The sequence below is a fragment of the Primulina tabacum genome, chromosome 8 (genome assembly GCF_025594145.1).
Source record: "Primulina tabacum isolate GXHZ01 chromosome 8, ASM2559414v2, whole genome shotgun sequence".
Lineage (NCBI taxonomy): Eukaryota > Viridiplantae > Streptophyta > Magnoliopsida > Lamiales > Gesneriaceae > Primulina > Primulina tabacum.
The window spans coordinates 14,688,971-14,709,260 of NC_134557.1; the positions used below are offsets into that span (position 1 = coordinate 14,688,971).

Consider the following 20,290-nt stretch of genomic DNA (forward strand, 5'->3'; position numbering starts at 1 on the left):
AGTCAAGGGTAAAGGGAAAGGAATAATTCCACCCAACCTGACATCAAGAAAGAATCCAAGTGTTTCTTCTGTAAAAAGACGGGACACATTAAGAAAGATTGCAATAAATTTAAGGATTGACTTGAAAAGAAAGGTATTCCTACTTCATTTGTCTGTTATGAATCTAATGTGGTTGATATGATTTATAATACATGGTGGATTGATTCTGGTTCTACAATCCATGTTACAAATACCTTGCAGGGTATGCAAAACCTAAGGAAGCCAATAGAAAATGAGCGAAGCATCTATTCAGGAAACAAGATGTCTTTGCATGTGGATGCTATTGGGACTTGCTGCCTAGTGTTGAATAGTGGTTATATTTTAAAATTAGAAAAAACATTTTATGTTACTAGTTTTTCTAGGAATTTAATTTCAGTTTCAAAACTTGTGCCCCTTGGTTATTCATTTCAGTTTTTGGATAAATCAATAAATTTGTTTTATAAATCAAATATTATTGGAAATGGTACAATGGTTGATGAACTTTTCTCTATTTATTTACGAAATAATAACACCACTATGCATGTTCAAGGAGGTATTAAAAGATGTGTTATAAATGAAGATTCCTCTATATTATGGCATCGGAGATTGGGACACATCTCCATAAAGAGAATTAAAATATTAGTAAATGATGGAGTACTTAGTACTTTAGATTTTACTGATTTTGAGACTTGTGTGGACTGCATTAAGGGAAAGTAGACCAATAAGTCTAAAAAAGGTGTCAAGAGGAGTACAGAAATATTAGAAATCATACATTCAGATATTTGTTGTCCAGATATGGACATGCAAAGCCCGAAATACTTTATCTCTTTCATTGATGATTATTCACGATACATGTATATCTACATGCTTCATAATAAAAACGAAGCACTTGAAGCCTTTATGGTTTTTAAGGCTGAAGTGGAGAAGCAATGTGGAAAACATATTAAGATCGTGAGAACAGATAGAGGTGGAGAATATTATGGTAGATACACTGAGAATGGACAAGCACCTGGTCCGTTGCGAAGTTTCTCCAAGAACATGGGATTGTTGTCCAATATACTATGCCTGATTCTCCGGACCAAAATGGCGTAGCTGAGAGGAGAAACCGAACATTATTGGACATGGTGAGGAGCATGTTTAGTAGCTCTAAACTTCCTAAATCCTTGTGGACTGAAGCTCTTAAGACAGCTGTGTATATATTAAACCGAGTTCCAACTGAGGCTGTCCGAAAGACGCCATTTGAGTTATTTAAAGGTTGGAAACCGAGTTTGCAACATATACGCGTTTGGGGTTTTCCTTCAGAAATAAGAGTTTACAACCCACATGAAAAGAAACTGGACCCAAGAACTATAAGTGGATATTTCATTGGGTATGCCGAAAAATCCAAAGGGTACAGATTCTATTGTCTATCTCACAACACTAGAATTGTGGAATCAAGAAATGCAAAATTTCTTGAGAATGATTTGATTAGTGGGAGTGATCATTCAAATGACATAATTTTTGAGAATGATCACATTAATACACAACCCTCTTATTCAAATGACAGATCACACCCCTCAAGATCAAATGGGTGTTAGACAACCAGTTATTGAAGTTCCACAAATCGCTGATGAAAATCCAGTAGATCAAGTTGTTAATGAAGAACAACAGGAAATTGTTGATCAACCAAACAACTTTAGGAGATCTACTAGAATAAGGAGATCAACAATATCTAGTGATTATGTTGTGTATTTACAAGAATCGGATTTTAACATCGGAGCCGAAAATGATCCTGAAACGTTTTCACAAGCCATGAGTTGTAATGAGTCAAAACTATGGTTTAATGCTATGAAAGAAGAGATGAATTCTATGGCAGTTAATGGAGTCTGGGATCTTGTTCAGTTGCTTGATGGTGTAAAAGCCATCGGATGTAAATGGGTCTTCAAAACAAAGAAAGACTCATTAGGAAACATTGAAAGATATATAGCAAGACTCGTTGCTAAAGGATTCACTCAGCAGGAAGAAATCGATTATAAGGAGACTTTTTCTCATGTATCTAAGAAAGATTCTCTTCGTATCATTCTAGCATTAGTTGCACATTTTGACTTAGATTTACAAAAAATAGATGTGAAAACGGCTTTTCTCAATGGAGAACTAGAGGAAGAGGTTTATATGAAACAACCTGAATAATTCTTCTCTAGTAATGGTTAGCAATTGGTTTGTAAGCTTAATAAATCTATATATGGATTGAAACAAGCTTCCCGTCAATGGTATTTAAAATTTCATGATGTTATCTCTTCATTCGGATTCGTTGAGAACCCCATGGATCAATGTATATAACAGAAGGTCAGTGGGAGCAAGATTTGTTTTCTTATTTTATATGTAGATGATATATTACTTGCAACCAATGATAAGGGTTTGTTATATGAGGTGAAACAATTTCTCTCTAAAAACTTTGATATGAAGGATATGAGCGATGCATCTTATGTCATTGGCATTAAGATACATAGAGACAGAATTCGAGGTATTATAGGTTTGTCTCAAGAAATCTATATAAACAAAGTTTTAGAGAGATATCGGTGAAAGATTGTTCACCAAGTATAGCTCCCGTTGTGAAAGGCGATAAATTCAATTTGAGCCAATGCCCAAATAATGATCTAGAGCGGGAACAAATGAAAAACATTCCTTATGCTTCTGCTGTCGGAAGCTTGATGTATGCTCAGGTTTGCACTAGACCTGACATTGCATTTGTTGTTGGGATGTTGGGAAGATATTAGAGTAATCCAGGTTTAGACCATTGGAAATCTGCAAAGAAAGTAATGAGGTACCTTCAAGGGACCAAAGATTATATGCTTATGTTCAGACGAACTGAGAATTTGGAAGTAATTGGTTACTCTGATTGAGACTACGCTGGCTGCATTGATTCAAGAAAATCCACTTCAGGATATATTTTCATGCTAGCTGGTGGAGCTGTATCTTGGAGAAGTGCAAAGCAGACATTGACTGCTACTTCCACTATGGAAGCTGAGTTCGTAGCTTGTTTTGAGGCAACCTCACATGGTGTATGGTTGAAGAGTTTCATTTCAGGGCTTAGAATTATGGATTCTATATCTAGGCCATTAAAAATATATTGTGACAATTCAGCTGCTGTTTTTATGGCTAAAAATAACAAAAGTGGTAGTCGAAGCAAGCACATCGACATTAAGTATTTAGCCATACGAGAACGTGTTAAAGATAAGAAGTTACTTATCGAGCACATTAGCACTGAATTGATGATTGCGGATCCTTTGACTAAGGGCATGCCACCATTGAAATTTAAGGATCATACAGAAAGAATGAGACTTGGTTCCTTTATGTAATTTTGTTGTAAGAACAAAATTAATGAAACTCATTAAGTTATGTTATTTTTCATATTCAGTTATGTACATATTTAGTTATCATGAAAAATATCAATAAAGTTGGACCTCGAATAAACATAGAGTTTATTCATTAAGTTATTTGAGAGATATAATACATTGTGATACATGGAAGATAATAATTGTTTTTAGATGACTTATCGCCATGATTCATGTATTTTAATTTCTCCTATGATAAATGAGATATACGGGTCAAGTGGAAGAATGTAAGAAAATTGTGACCCGTAAAATAAACGTGTTGAAAATGACGACGGTCATTGCCAAAAATTGTTGAAAAAATTTGTACACGGCAGCCTCAAATTTTGAAAATTGAGATGCGTATACAAATTTGGTTTGAATCTCGAGCTCCCAAAACACTCGGTGATGGTATGAGTGTGCCTATAAATACCGAAGACATTGAGATCCCTAAACACATAATCTCATACAGAAAATACATCATCTAAAGGAGTGTTGGAGTGTTTAGAAGGCTTCAATCGAAAAGAAATCAGAAAAGCAGAGAAATCAAAATTTTCAATGGCCGGAGGTAATTCTCGATTAAAGCTTCCGCATATTATATCATGTTTATAGATACGTAGAAACATGATTTTGAGAAAAATATCTAACACATTTGACTTGTTTGAGTGCTGAAGAAGAGTTTTCATATCTATATTTTAAAATGGGTCTCTCTAATTATAATCTCGTATATGTTTTTTTATTTAAAATAGGTAACAATCGGTATCCAGTTCGAGTATAGAGTTTTTACCTGAAAATATAGTCGGGTTCAGGTAGTATCCGAATCCGTCTAGTTACTTGATTTTACCCGAAGCCGACTAGTTATTTGATTTTACCTGAAAACTCGCACCCGATCAAGTTCGAGTAGGAAAGAACCGGGAGAAAGTCTATCTGATTGCCCAACCCTACATGCAACTTCATATTTTTATTTTTTAAAAAAAATACGGCCAAATTTTGTAATACATTTTAAATGTGTAATGTTTTGTTATAGTTTGGTAAGGAAGAAATTATTTTTATAATATTTTATAAAACCTTGACTACAATGTTAGGTTAAGGGTAGTTTTGCCCTTCCATCTTTTGCTCTAGGGTTTAACCGCATGAACACTAAATACACCAGCAAACTACAAGAAGCAGCAGAAATGGCGACCGAGGATCTCTCCTTAAGCTGAAGTATGCTTTCTTCCTTATAAATTCCATGGTGTTTTGATCGCTTTTCGTTCAAATTTTTTATTAGTGATTTGGATCTATGGAGATGTAGATAGGTTTGACGTTGTCTCATTTATCTTTTCTGTTATCTGTGAATTTATGTTCGTAATTGGGTTTAATAGATGAGATGATGAAATAAGTAATGTAAAACGAAGGTATTTATATCATCAAGATTTTCCCCTGGAGGTTTACGGAGCATTCCCTTCGAAAGGAGTTTGTGAAAGTTTGCCCCTCTTGTTGCTTTGGGTGCTTAGTTCTGAACATTTTTTGGTAGTTGCCTGCCTGCCTCCTATCTATGTTTACCATAAGAACTTGAAATTGGGGCATGATTTTGCTATTGGATAAATGAGGAAACGCGTCTCCTCATCAGTTAATAGTTTCCTGTATATTCGATTTGAAAGAGTGAGACCTGCATTATTCATAATTCTCTTCGGGTAAGCTCTTTTTGGTTGTTGGCTGCCTTATTGTGAGCTTTCTTTAAATGTCTGTGTTAACTTTTTTGTACTCCAGTCTATTTATTCTTCTATTTGTTTCATGTTCCATGATGCGAAAAAAAGCCTTTTTATGCTTTTGATGTTTATGTTAAGTATTTTAGCATTCTACTTGTATTGAGGGGCTGTTTTGATGGCGTAGGGCATGTTTTGAATTTGAATTATTATGTGATCTGCTATGGGTAATTCAGTTCGTCCACTAGGAAATATAAAAAGACTGGATAAGTGGATCATAAGATGTCTCAAATGTTTAACAATGTCGCGGCTTGATTACCTTGTTAAATTTGAGCTTTCATTCAATCGCAGGGGGAATTGATAGTCAACGGAAAGTTGATTGTAGTGAAATTTGTTGAGACTTCAAGATCTTGGGGAATAACCTCGTTGATACACATTGACTTCCTTCACTGTTGGAAAAGTTTGGAGAAATATCTATATTAAGTCATCAAATTTAGGACATATGGGAGAAATCTTAATGTTTTCGCAGTCCTCATTACTGCAAGGATCTCGGCATCAATTGGGCACTTCGAGGAAAGTACAACTTCATGTTGATCGCAAGCAAGTGTTCTCAGTTGGAGCTGTGGCTCTGAGTTTTGTCCCGACAAGCTTGAAGAAAGTAAGAACTGGTTCTCTTTATTGGGAAGATAAAGCTGGTTTTATCAGAGATTCAAAAATGCCGACCACATTTCCTGTTTTTTCTGTTGGGACAGGCAGTGATATTTTACCAGATTCTGGTGGTTCGAATGACAATTTTAGTGGTGGTAGTGGTAATGAAGGTGGTGGAAGTGGCAATGGTGGTGGTGATGGTAATAAGGATAAGGGGGGACCTGATGAAAATGACGGTCACGACAGTGGCGACGCCAAGAAAGTAGGCATGTCAATGTCCCAGAAACTCACACTTGGGTATGCTGCCTTGGTTGGAGTTGGTGGTGCGATGGGCTATATGAAAGGTGGAAGCAAGAAGTCATTGATTTCTGGCGAACTGTCAGCTCTTGTATTGTATGCTGTTTACAGTATTCTTCCAACAAACCCTGTTTTGGCATCGTGCCTCGGCCTTGGTCTATCGCTTTCTCTCCTAGTGGTGATGGGTTCTCGCTTTAAGAGTTCAGGAAAGATCTTTCCAGCTGGTGTTGTCTCCTTAGTATCAGTAGTCATGAGTGGTGGCTATTTGCATGGAATATTACGTAGTATGCACTAATCATGCTCAAAGTGTGTTGTTGGCTCCAACTTTACTTGTATCCGGCTGTTTGTTTCCTGTTCTGTGACCTTATCACTTGTCGTCCAAAATACAGATACGACGACTTCGCATCTTTGCATGCTAGGTCTCTGACTTTGCGAAATTTGATATGGTTTTGTTGAAGTAATAAAAGAGAGGTGGGTTTTAACTCATCTGTAATAAGGCCGGTCTGATTTCTTATTTGATGCAACTGTAGCTGTTAAATGTAGTATTTTATACTTGCATGCTTCATAACCTTGTTTTTCATGGTTTTAAGCATCCTTGTACGTTTATCTACAGAGCTTTGTTTTTATATGCTTTAGTTTTTCAGTGAGTAGTTCATTTTTAATTTTCTATTTTTTTTGTTGGAAACTGGTGATCATTTTTAATTCCAAGATATGCAGAGCTTAGGTATCTGTTAATTTTACATTGGAGTGTTCATCACATTTACATTGCATATGGGGGAAAAATAATATACTGTGAAATGCAAGTTGGTTGGTTGTTTGCAGCAAGTTGGTCGTCATTCCAGTGAATGATATTTTAGAGTTTTGTAGCTATTTTAAGATGAAATTATGTTGGAATTAAAAGAACAACAGAACAAAAACGAAAGGATTTAAAATTTTCTAGTATTATTCAGTCAAACGGTACAAGACTTCACATTGAAATTTATATAGGCTAGTTATATAATTTAACTTAATGTTGTACCAATGTGTCTAACTCCCCTGGGAAAATTCAGTTGGGTAGCACATTTAATCAATTTTGGCAAAGCAAGCTTGGCATGTGTTGGTGAAGCCAGAATCTCGTGGCTTAAAATGTAGAACCCGTAAATCAGACTACGTATAAGTCATGCATAATTTCTAGCATTTAAAGTAAATTGATTCTTTTTATTATTGCATGAGTATTTATTCTTTCCTTTAAATTTAATTATTTTATGCAGTAGTTTAATTTTTATCTTTTCAGTTAATTCAGTGAGGCCGGACTGGAGTTGGAGTTTTGAGATAAAATTTAAGATTAAGAAATAATTCCCAGAATTTATTTTAGCTAGCCAATAAGTTAATTTAAGTTAAAAGAAGGTTTAAGGAATTATTTAAGTAATTTGAGGTAAGTAGGAAATAAGTTCATTTAGGTTCCATAATTAATGTGTTAATTCACTAAATTATTTAAAGGATAGGTAAGGCTCTAAAGATTTAAAATACACTAACTAAAAAATATTTCCCCTCCATTTATTAGATTAATTTCGGTCACCCCTTTAGTGAGATAACATTTCTTTGACAACTCACCACCTTTGACTCTTTCTTTATTATTTCTTGGCATGATAATCCTTTCACTTTTAATCACCATTAATTAATAATAAATCATTATCCTAACCTTGGTGGACATGAAGAATCGGTCATACCCCAACTATCCCTCCAACAATCATTTTGATATCAAACCATTTCAAGTTCAAAAGAGAGCAAGACTTGGTCTTGCTATCCCTTTTATATTGCAACTCCCTCCATCTCTCCTAACCATCAATCCCCCTCCTCACCACCGAAATTCAGAGGAAAAACCAGAGAGAAATCGTGAGGTAGCCATAGAAAATAGGAGAGAAAAATCGAGTAGAAGCAAGAACAAGAAGATCACTCCGTCTCCTCCGCTCCACGTCGTCGTTTCGTTTGTGTTTATTTCAAAACGAACCAAGGCATGTATATGTTTTTATTTGCTCTTCAATCAAGCCATATTAGTAGTTTAAACAACATACACATGATTTTAATACAAGAAAACCGAAATACATCAACATATTTTCAGAAAATGCACATGCAGAATTTTTCGGTCTTCCTTTGCTACCTCACGGGTTGGCTTGTTTTCATTGTTTCAGGTATTGGTTCGACCCTAGGCTCCCAAGGCTCCATATAGACATGTACTTGGACATGTTAGGGTCATGAAAGAACGTTGGTTCCAGCCCCATACCCGCTGGAAGTCTAGAACGACAGCAACACGTCCCTATTGCCATTTGTGTTCGATTTTCTTATGATTGCTGTCAAAGGTTGATGGTTCTGATCTTGGCTGCCCTATGGGCTATAGCCATGGTTAGAACATCTCCTTATTATGTCTAAGACGTGACCAAGTCGCCCGTTCGAGGCTTGGTCCATGGTGGAATCGGTTTTCAAATAAAAAACAAGAAATAGCCCCTTCGATCCCCGTTTTTATTCTGCATGTAGTTTCGGTTTTGTGGGTTGGAGTGAATCTCGGTTGGCCTCCGGCCCTTAGCTCTGGTTCGCTCCATACCCCATGACGTCTAGATCGTGCCATGGTCAATCAAATGGCCACTGGAACGACACGAGACAGCAGGCGAAGCAAAACACCACACGCACGCAAGGGTGCTCTCGGGTGGGACTTCTCGGCTGGTTTCATGGTGTGGTTCGAATTGTAGCTGGCCTAGGGCCCTTAGCCATGGTTCGAATCATTCCTTAGGACGTTGGTAAGAGGCTCTGGTCGGTGGTTCAAGCCCCACTGGCCGGTAGTCTCGAAAACAACGCAAGTAATCAAAGGCGCTGCTGCTGTATTTTGACAGCAAGTGACGTCGCGGTTCAGAGGTGCATTTCGGGTTCTTGGTTGGTTTTTAGCCTATGGCCTTGGACTGGACAGTACCTCATCAAGTTGGGAAGGTCATGTTTTTGGCCGTTCGTGATTCAGATCATTTTAGAGGTCGTACGAGAAATTACGGTGCGATGTGCCAAATTGACTCTCGAAAGAGCGTTTCATGTTTTGGCCTCCATTCACCAAAATTTCGGCCCTTACATTTTTAGGAGCATTATTTCACCATTTTAAGTGTATTTTAATCATGACTAAATGATGGTTCGGTGTTGGTTCGGGTTGGCACGAAGTCATGATTAAATACGAAGTCGTTGGGCGTAATTGTCTCGTTTTTGGATTCAATTACAAAGTTTGGTCAAGAAAATCATTTGCATATTTTTCATGTTAAATTTAGGTTGCAGCGAGCCTGGAAACGATCCAATCCATGTGGTAAAATAATACAGGATATTTCATTATGCCATTTAATTATATTACGTGCATAAAAATATAAAATATTCATTTTTGAGATTTATGCGATATTGCTTGTGGCCATTTCACTATCATGGGAGCATTGTATCATCCGGTGCTCACTTACCAGTTCAGTTCAGTTCCACCCAGTATACTGTGGCATTAGTCTGATCAGACGCTCATTACTTCACCCGGTGGTCACTTACCGGTCAGTTCAGTTCAGTTCAGTGCAGGGGCCACTTGCGTAGAAAATAATCTCAACAGAAAACTTATGACATGTTATTTTATGACAGGGCTCGATTGAGCAAACATTTCACTTAAGATTTTCAGTCAGTTATGCACGTATTATAATTGTTCATGATAAGTTATTTTCACGTTATGTCTCATGACATGATATTTTTACTCTCATGCAATTTTATTATATTATTTACTCGTTATTTACAATATATGCATGCTGAGTCTTTAGACTCACTAGACTTGATTGTTGCAGGTACTGATAAGGTCGGGGCCGAGGACGGGGACCAGTGAGCTAGCTTAGGTCGGCAGTAGTGGAACCCGAGGACCTCATTTACGGCATTTACCATTTTTTTATGCTCAAACATTTTATAAGTTGTTGGATTACTTTAAACTTGTTATTTTGCGAACAATAATTTCTTCCGCTGCTATTTTGAATATTAAACTTGATTTATCAGTTTATTTTGTGAATGAGGCATTTTAATTATTTTAAAAAGAAAATTTTAAATTTTTCCGCAAATTTTCAAACACGAATTTTCGGGCCATTATACAAACATACATGGCAAAATATTTTCCCTCTCGTCGATTCCTTGATGTTGGCCTAGGACATAACCCCTCTTATGAAGGGGGAGCCTCCTTTGGGGCCAAGATCTTTTAGCACGTGGAATTTGTTGGACAATAGCATTAGGGAACAATGTTCAGGTGTTTATGGAACCTTGGTTGCTACACCCTAATCTTTTTAAACATATCACAAATTCCACAACCAAATCAGGTTCACTTGAGGGTAAGCAATTTGATGACAGATTCAGGCGAGTGGGATTGGGACCAAATCCATGACACTAATTCCCAAAGACAATGCTTCATTGACATAGTATCATATGGCACTATATATCTAAGGGTGAGTACTCCCCAAAATCAGCTTATCATCTCGCAATGGCAGCTGATGAAGGAGGTAGTAATGGGATGGGACGTGGTTTTGCATTAGGCCTTTGAAAATTATGGAAGTAGCATATCCAAATAATATAAAAATTCATTGTTTGGAGGACCCTCTTTGACGCCCTGCCAGTGCAAATGAATTTGGTGTGTAGGGGAATTTTTGGGCACACTTTGAAAACTTGCAAAGATCATACACCTAAACAGTAAACAACCATATCACATACCATGCATTCTCAAACAACACGAAAAACATAGAAGTTAGTCAAGTTACTATATACCTACTGATAAGACCAAATCTTATAAAGATTTTAAGGATTTAATTTTATAATATTTGTGCTTATCTAGAATTTTTGTCTATAATTATGTCTTTATCTTAATTAATTTTATTATAATTGCATATGAAGGATCGTCTGCCTAGGTGCTTCAAACAAAATATTCTCCAAGAGCTACAATAGCTTGTGTTCTAAGAAAATATACACCGATGAATTAGATCGAGTTTGGAGTTAAAATCAAGCGGAAAACACTCGAAATAATCCTTCGTTGAGAAACACTGATATATTTTATAACTTTTAATCTCGTATAACTTATTAACTGAATATAAGGGGGATCAGTTCTCGCATGTATCAGTTCAGTTACGGTGAGAACTAAACTGATAGATACTTTAACTGATCAAGTCAATTTAAAGCAAGGGGTAAACAGTTAAAGTACACAAGATATGTTTATGGATGTTTGGAGACTTCAACTGCTCCTACGTCACCCCTTCTACCACCTCTGGTAGGATTCACTAAAAGACTTTGATCTATACAACAACTTGTACAAACTCACCCAGCTAGGACTTACACTACTGCCTAAACTGAACTCCTAGACTAGACTGAAGGCAGCACCTTCCAGTCAACACTTCTTTAATGTTTATGTGAGAAAGACTACACACACAAGTTTAGCGTCTTTGTGCAAGACTGTATTTGAGTGGTGGGGTGTGTGTGTGTGTGAAAACTGATCTCTGAACACTACCCGAAAGTGTTCTTACACACTGAGGGAAATATGCTTCTAATCTAAGCTGATAACACGTTGAAGTGTTCCCTCGACTGGGCTGAATGCTTCTCTCTTAAGCTGATATGACTTTGAAGCAAGCCCTTCTCTTTTCTCTCTTGTGTTGTATATGTCTTGTTTTATCTTCACTGATCTTCACCTTCTATTTATAGGCGCAAAGTTTGATCGTATAGTGAGACTCAATTATTGTATCCGTTGCATTTTGAATCTGTTCCTCGAAATTTGTCTTGTTCTTTCTGGTACACTTTTGTCTTTAAACTCTGATGCAACGTCCATTATTGTCCTTTGACTGGACAAAAGTTATTGTACCTTTGCGCACAGCTGTATTCCACTTAGTTCAGCTTGTCTTGATCTGCAACTGATTGCTCCTAACTGATGTTCTGAACTGATCAGTTGAACTGGTCTTCAGTTGCACTGGTGAAATCAGTTGACTCATCAGTTGAACTGATTTCACTCTTGTTCAGTTGAACTGGTTTCAGTTGGGCTGTTCATCAGTTGAACATTCATTCAGCTGGCCGGGTTTCTGAGGTTCTCCTGTTGAACCACTTGTCAACTGAACAATCGGTTGAATTCATTTACGATACATCAATTGAATTGGTCTAGTTTGGTTGATCAGTTGATGCTTTCAGTTGGCATCTTCGACAACTTCAGTTTTGGCTCGTAACTGATTATTTCAGTTTCAGCTATCTACGCACTAAGTTAAATTATTAAAAAAACAAATAAATAAGTTTTGTTAACATCAAAATTAAGATTGCGAACATGAAATGTTCCAACAATATATTTGGATAAAAAGAGGAAAAATGCTTAATTTGGGATATAAAATGATTTACAAAGCTTCAAATGAAACAAAATACCAAAAGAAAATAAATAAAATATTCTTATATTTTATTCCTTGATAATATTGATGTTTTGGAAGAAAATCTGTGTAGATCTTGATAAATAAAATATCTACAATCTTATCTACAATTTTTGAACTTGACATGAGATTCAAGGAGTTTGAAGATTAGGTCCATGAAGTGGAGATAAAAAGAGACGTGAAAGAAGCTCGCAGAAGAGGGCGTAGAAAGAGATAAAAAGCAGCGCAGAAGAGGCGTGAGGAGAGAGAGAGGTATAAAGAAAGGGGGAAGAAAGGAGGAAGGAGAAGAGAGGAGAGATACGTGAAGAGAGAGAAGAAGAAGGAGGAAAAAGAGAACATACATAAGTGAACAAAATACTACACAAAAGACAACAACAGGGAGGAAGAAGAGAAGAGAACACCAGAGAGGAATAAGGCAGAACACGGAAGAATGCCTCAACAAATGCCACAAATCACTGAGAATTCCTCTTATTACTTCTTGATTATGTTTTCTTCAATGGTATTTAAATATAAGTCTTCACTTTTGTTTTGAATCTATGGAATAAATTTCTTTAGACTAAGACCATGATATAGTCAAACAATACTTTGTTTGATATTTGGTTTAATTTCAGTATATTATTTTTCTTGATTTTAATTATTGATTGACGCTGGTTTAATATTTCTTGTCAATAGTCTGATCAACTATTTACATGTCTGTTGATTAATCACGAATATGAAGATATTTGATTAAATATAGCAACAAAGACGTTATCAACACATGGTTAAACTGATTAGAAACAGTATTCACTTCAGTGTCAGGTTTTAAGTAAAAACTGGAATTCCACGAAAATTTAATGCATTTAGATCTGATTAAATTCAATTAAAAATAATTGGACTGCTAGATTTTAAATAGGTTTATTAACTCGAGTAATCGTTTAATAAATAAATTGGAGATTTCACCGTGATTGTCAAGAATTAAATAATTATTTTAATTTTAACACGTATCAACATAGTAGAATTTGGTATCGTTGTGTGTCTTAGTTCATTATTTGAAGTTAAATCTCCCCTTAATCTTTGGATATGTCATTTTTAGTTGCAATTATTTTATTTATTAGCTTAGATTAATAATTCATGTATTATTTATTTTGTATAGCTTAAGTTAAGTGATAAAAATTATAGTAATTAAATATTAGTCTCCGTGGGATCGATACATGGACTCATCATCCATTTACTATATTTGACCTAGTACGCTTGCTACATTTATTCACGGTGCCGTTGTCGGGGACTAATTTGTTTAATATCGAGATAAATTGCTTTTTTGAAACTAGAAATTTTTTTTCAAAATGAAAAAGATAAATAAATCATCTGTTTGTTTCTAATTTATTTATTTGTTTATTTTATTTTATTGTGAGGTACTTTGAGATGGATCATCGGGAAAGTGTTCACGAATTTCTCTCAACAATACTAGGAACCATTCTATGTTACTGGGGGGAGATTCAATGATTTGGCAAGCAAATATCGGTATCATGATTTGTCAAACTACACTCTTATTCAAATTTTCTATATTGGTTTGGATGAGACAACAATAAGTTGGGTAAAGTATGGAGTTTTGGCAAATTGTACGTAACTTGTTTAATAGAGATTACAACAGTGCAATGCACTTGTTAGATGATATGACAGATTTCGACTACCACTGGCATTGTGATCCTTCACTGCAGGGTTGGAGTCATCAATATCATCCACATTTTTGCCTCAATTTTGTTAACCAACAATTTGAGCAACAAAAAGAGTGTAGCGAACATTTAGATGAAATCATGGCCCAGTGAGAGAAGACGGTCAATGATTCAGCAGAGATAAGTAAAAAATATTTGGAAATTCACATCCAACTCTTTTTTTTTCATAGATAAACAGATTAAGCTTCTAATGCAACCAGTTTCTGAAATTCGCCAAGAAAATGAAGCGATTTTTGCCAATCAATTAATGACCAATCAAGTATGGGTCAATGATGACAACTCAAACAACTAATGTTTGGAAAGTGATTCAAATCATGTAGAAACTTCACTTGAATCTGATCTTCCACAAATATTTGAGTTGGATGAAGAAGAATTCTTCGAGGAATCCCTATGCGAAGATGAGGCAAAAGTGAAGTTGGAGGATGTAGAGGAACACAAAGTGAATGATTTGAACTCATATATGATCTTAACATATATTACACCAGCAGATTCTTTATTTCCATCAACGCAAACTCAAGAATATTATATCCTCTACAAGCTTATCATGGAATATATTGTTCTTCCCCTAATAATCAGTTTATGTCGAGTGTTGCTAGAGCAACGAGCTTACAATGCTAATATCATGCCAAGCTTGAGGGCACACATAATCAAGATTCATATGTAATATTGTATGATATTTACTATGGGCGGAAGCCGCTATCTGATGGCTACTTCTCCATACTTAAGCTATAGACAATGAATTTAGCGCTTGCTGGGAGGCAATTCAGTGATTTATTTATTTCGTTTCATTTCATTTTTATTTTTACTTTTTCATTTTGTTAGTTTAATCCTTTGCGATTTTGGTGTGTGTAAGGAATATTGGAATGAAGCAAGATGATATAAATTTTGGAAAATATTAAACTGTTGAAATAAGAGACTACAGACATTGAGGAATTCTACCACCCCCATGTAGCACTCAATGAATCTTAAAGCAATACTATCAGAGAAGTGTTCTCTTACTATTCTATATCCAAGTATTATATTTTTTTTGAATGACATGACACTGAGGACAGTGTAAATATAAAGTGTGGGGAGATTTGTGTTTGGTTTCACGTCAGAACACTAGCATGCACTTCAAAGTTTAATCCTCGAGCATGAAAAAAAGTTTGTTATTCTTTGAGAAATTGCACTTTTGATTACATGACACACTAATTGACTTTCTAAATTTTTGATCACTCAAAAGATTGAATCACATCTAAAATTGATTGAGATAAGTTGTAGTTGTAGCCGACGAATTTGGGCATGGACTAGTTTTGTATATTTTGAGACATAATCTATGCACTTTAGATCATATTTATATGAGTTAATTGTGAATTGGAAAGAAGTGAGCTCATAAAAAATAAACAATTTAGAACTTTTTTGATTATCCTTCGAGGCGAAAATACGGAGGAGAATGACTTAGGGATGATTTGGACAATCCTTGGAGTGTTTGAGCCTTTCGAGCCTACCTTTGCATCATTCATATCCCTAATATCTCATTTTCAGCCTATAAAAAATCAAATGGAGTGTGCCAAAGGCATACAATCAGTGCTCATTCGTATTCCTTCGAAATCTCACATCAACTACTCAATTTTAGGTCATACACTATTCATCTACCTTAATTTTGAGATAAATAAACCCCTTTAGCGCTTTAAAATTTTCAATACTCTCATGTGTTGACAATAGATAAAAAGAATTGGAAAAGTTTGAAAAAGAAAATCATGAAGAAAGAGAAGAGAATTGATGAAAAGATATAAATAATTATAAAAGAAAGGATGATGAATGAATATTGTATGGTTTGGTGATTGAAAAAATAAAAAGAATGTTGTTGAGGATTGAAAAAAATGAAGAAAGAAAAAAAATGATGAAAAAAAGAGAAATTTGGAAAATTATCAAAGCTGGACTATTGTGAAAAAAGACTGAAGGAAGAAAAAATGATGAATATGAATGAAAGTAGAAGGAAGATGGATGAAAGTAGAAGGAAGATGAAAAAGTTAGATGGAGGATGATGAAATTCAATGAAAGGGAGGAAGATATGAGATGAAGAAGTGCACTGTATGATGAAATTATTTATTTTCTCTCATTTTGAATCTTCCTACCTTTATTGCAGCCATAAGCCGTAGCCTAACATTATAAGCTTGAAAAGTCCTATTGACCGGGTCATATTCCTCCAACATTTAGTGGACAAAGATATGAAAGATAAGCTTATGAAGAATTTTTTTTTTTTTAAAAAAATCAGAAGATATGAGAACTCCTTGAACTAAAACATCTTCGAGGAATATGAGTTTTGACTTCCAAACTACTCAGGTCTCATTATCTTGATCTTTTCTAGTAAATGCTTGAGTTTTAAAGTTGCTACGAAAGTGAATTTTATGATTTTCGAAATGTGATATTTTGATTGAGTGTGACGGAATTTGGTAGGTTGAAAAGTGTTTATTGTATTATTTTTGTGGTGAATCATTGAATATTATTTCGTTACATTTTTATTATTTGCTTTGTTCGAGGACGAGCAAAGTGTAAGTGTGGGGGGATCGATAAGGCCAAATCTTATAAAGATTTTAAGGATTTAATTTTATAATATTTGTGCTTATCTAGAATTTTTATCCCTAATTATGTGCTTATCTGAATTAATTTTAATATAATTATAGATTTGAATAAAAAGAGAAAAAATTCTAAGTTTGGGATATAAAATGATTTTACAAAACTTCAAAAGAAACAAAATACCAAAAGAAAGAAAATAAAATATTCTTATATTTTATTCCTTGATAATATTGAAGTTTTGGAAGAAAATCTGTGCAGATCTTGATAAATAAAATATCTACAATCTTATCTAAATTTTTTGAACTTGACATGGACTCCAAGGAGTTGGAAGATTAGGTACATGAAGTGGAGATAAAAAGAGACGTGAAAAAAGCTTACAAAGGAGGGCGTAAAACGAGAAAAAAACAGCACAAAAGAGGCGTGAGGGGAGAGAGAGAGGCATAAAGAAGGGGGAAAGAAAGGAAGAAGGAGAAGAGAGAGACAGAGGAGAGAGACATGAAGAGAGAGAAGAATGAGGCAGAAAAGGAAAACAGACATAAGTGAACAAAATACTACACAGAAGACAACAACAAGGAGGAAGAAGAGAAGAGAACACCAGAGATGAAGAAGGCAGAACAAAGAGGAATACCTCAACAAACGCTACGAATAACTGAGAATTCCTCTTGTTCCTTCTTGATTATGTTTTCTTTAATGATATTAAACATGAGTCTTCACTTTTGTTTTGAATTTATGGAATATATTTATTTAGACCGAGACCATAATAGGGCCAAACAATACTTTGTTTGATATTTGGTTTATTTTCAGTATATTATTTTTCTTGATTTTAATTATTGATTGACGTTGGTTTAATATTTCTTGTCAATAGTCTGATCAACTATTTACATGTTTGTTGATTAATCACGAATCGGAAGATGATTGGTTAAATATAGCAACAAAGACGTCATCAACACATGGTTAAACCGATTAGAATTGGTATTTAGTTTCAGTGTGCGGTTTTAGGCAAAATCTGAAATTACACGAAGATTTAATGCATTTAGATCTGATTAAATTCAATATTAGAAATAATTGGACTGTTAGATTTAAATAAGTTTATTAAATCGAGAAATCGTTTAATAAATAAATTGGGGATTTCACCGTGAATGTCAAGAATTAAATAATTAATTGATTTTTAACACGAGTAAACATAGTAGAGTTTGGTACTGTTGTGTGTCTTAGTTCTTTATTTGAAGTTGAATCTCTCCATGATCTTTGGATCCGTAGTTTTTGGTTGCAATTATTTTATTTATTAGTTTAGATTAATAGTTCGTATATTATTTACTTTGTCTAGCTTAAGTTAATGTATAAAAATTCTAGTAGTTAAATATTAGTCAATGTGGGATCGATATTTGGACTATATTTATTCCCAACCGAAATCGTCAATCACCGATCAAGGAGACTACGAATTCCCATCCATCAGATCTTCTGAGTTGCTTAAGTCGCCACAAACATTGCACTCCATGATCGTTGAAAATCCACCATCATCTGGAGGAAGAGGAGCCAATGTACCCCAGCAATTGTCTTTATTACACATATCTCATGAAGAAATATGTATGCGGAAAATCGGTTGTCCTCTGTCCATATCCGACTCCTCTTTTCCAATATCATCATCAGCATCCTCCTCCATGTCCTCATCCTCAGCCTCCATATCTTCCTCTTCCTCCTCATTTTCGGACCAATTAGCCTCGAATTTGCACCGATCACAATCACAGGAGAAACCATAATCCTCTTTCATTCTCTTTTGCCTTTCAGAATACTTAAGATTGAGAGGGAAGTAGCTAATGCAAATCTCTCTACCCTCGGGAACATCATGAATTAATCTCACAACAATCAGAATTCGAATCAATATAGTCAAATCTACAAACATTAGGGAGACAATCATGGTTGAAAAACGAGGCCCTTGGGTAAATTACATACGCCCTAACAGACCTCTCTTTAGCTTGATTAAAGGGATCCATCAATCCAAACGCATGGAGTTTGTCCTTAGACAAAAGAGATGCAGTCAGGTCCAATGAGAACCCGATTTTTCAATTATCAAGAAAAGGGCAACAAACTGAAAAAAATCAAATAATGCAAGAAGTTTGATGCATCATCGATAATTGGTTCACCTTGCAGTGACAAGAGAGTCCGAAAATGGTAAGGAGAGACCATTCCAAGATTGTACGCAACAATGAGGAACCGGGCTTGTAAATGGCTGTCGTGGTGGTGATGGAGTAGCGGAGAATCGGAGGCTTGAAGAATCGATAAAAAAATTGGCAGACGAAAGGAGCGTGTGAAGTGGAAATTGTAATGGAAAAGCATCGAGGAGAGCAAAAAATTGATGCATTTGAGCAACGAGGGCAAGAAGCCATTGTCGTGGAGCTTGGTTGGATTGTTCTAAAGAAATGGCAGCAGTAATATCCAGCGGCGCCTCCTCCTCCGAGAGGGATGGCGGAGTAGAGGAGGATGGGGGAGTCGCGGAGGATCATCTGGCCAGCTTTTAGCGGCTGGGAAGCGAACAATGCTCTTCCCTTGTCTTTCATATCCACCATTTTAATCAATGAAATATTTTCAGACATTTTTCCAGCGAAGTGTGTTTCGAAGTTATGTACTACTGCAATTCCCCCAATAGAAAAGACGAATAAGATTTAAAGCTGCCATCTTGCGAGAGGAAACACGGCAGGAAACGACGACGATTTATTCATCGGTTTTGTATATGTTATAGAATTAGGGTGAAAGGAAAAGAGAGAAATCTATCACACAAGCTGATATTTATTTGTGATTCGGTCGCATTCGATGCTGTTTTCATCCAAGAGAGAAATCGATTCAAATCAAAGGAACAAGAATCGCAAACTCGAGCCCTAACACTATCGCACTTCTTTCTTGCTGATTACGTGGGTGGGGTGTGGTGTGGTGCGGTGTGGTGTGCTCAATATAAGAATTTTATTAATGATTTTTGTCAATTTAAAAGTATTCCACCGATATTTTTACATAATTTATAGAAGTCTACTATCGATATTCAAACTAGAATTTCATAAAATTTTAAAAAATCACTTAGTATTAAACACTGATTTTTTAAAATTCTATAAAAGTTTATCAGTATTCAAATTTTCAATAAATTTTTAATAATTTCATGAAATTTATTAATATACAAACATTAAAACTTAAGATACAATTATAAATTGTATTTTGTTCGGCCCAAAGACTTGAAAAAATTGTTAAAACTTGTAACTCATGCACAAGCTTTTTCTTTCTCTCTCTCTGTCACTTCACATAATCTCTCTTCTCATCTTCTTTCTTTTCATTTAATAGTTTTTTTTTATTTTATTTTAGTATTATAAAAATTTGAATTCTAGATAGATTTTGTGATCTTTAATTTATGATTTACGTAAATGAATGTAATATTCAATAATATAAAAGATGATCCAAAAAATAATACCGCTTAATTTTTAATAATTGAATAATCTCGTAACAAACATAAATAAAAATAAAATTAAATTAAGATTTTAAATTATACTTTATAAAGAAATTTTATAACATAATTGATAAAGTAATTTGTTTTATATGTTATTTAAATTTTTTTTCTTCTA

The 20,290-nt window shown here is 35.0% G+C and overlaps 1 protein-coding gene and 1 pseudogene across 2 annotated transcripts; one reads left to right on the forward strand and one right to left on the reverse strand.

Annotated features, from left to right (window-relative positions):
- The first annotated feature begins 4,423 nt into the window (after positions 1 to 4,423).
- On the forward strand, positions 4,424 to 6,644 carry LOC142553801 (uncharacterized). Of its 2 annotated transcripts, none has more exons than XM_075664308.1 (2): positions 4,424 to 4,574; positions 5,408 to 6,644. In XM_075664308.1, the coding sequence occupies exon 2, from the start codon at positions 5,559 to 5,561 to the stop codon at positions 6,294 to 6,296; it is 738 nt and encodes a 245-aa protein (XP_075520423.1). In that variant the 5' UTR covers positions 4,424 to 4,574; positions 5,408 to 5,558; the 3' UTR covers positions 6,297 to 6,644. The 2 variants fall into 2 exon arrangements, with proteins under 2 accessions (XP_075520423.1, XP_075520424.1); XM_075664309.1 differs by lacking the exon at positions 4,424 to 4,574 and adding an exon at positions 4,690 to 5,044.
- Positions 6,645 to 10,705: 4,061 nt separating this feature from the next.
- On the reverse strand, positions 10,706 to 19,567 carry LOC142554824 (histone-lysine N-methyltransferase ASHR2-like; annotated as a pseudogene).
- Between the last annotated feature and the right edge of the window lie 723 nt (positions 19,568 to 20,290).

Excerpts from the sequence above, each read along its gene's own strand:
- LOC142553801 (XM_075664308.1), top strand. The coding sequence starts at position 5,559 with ATGGGAGAAATCTTAATGTTTTCGCAGTCCTCATTACTGCAAGGATCT.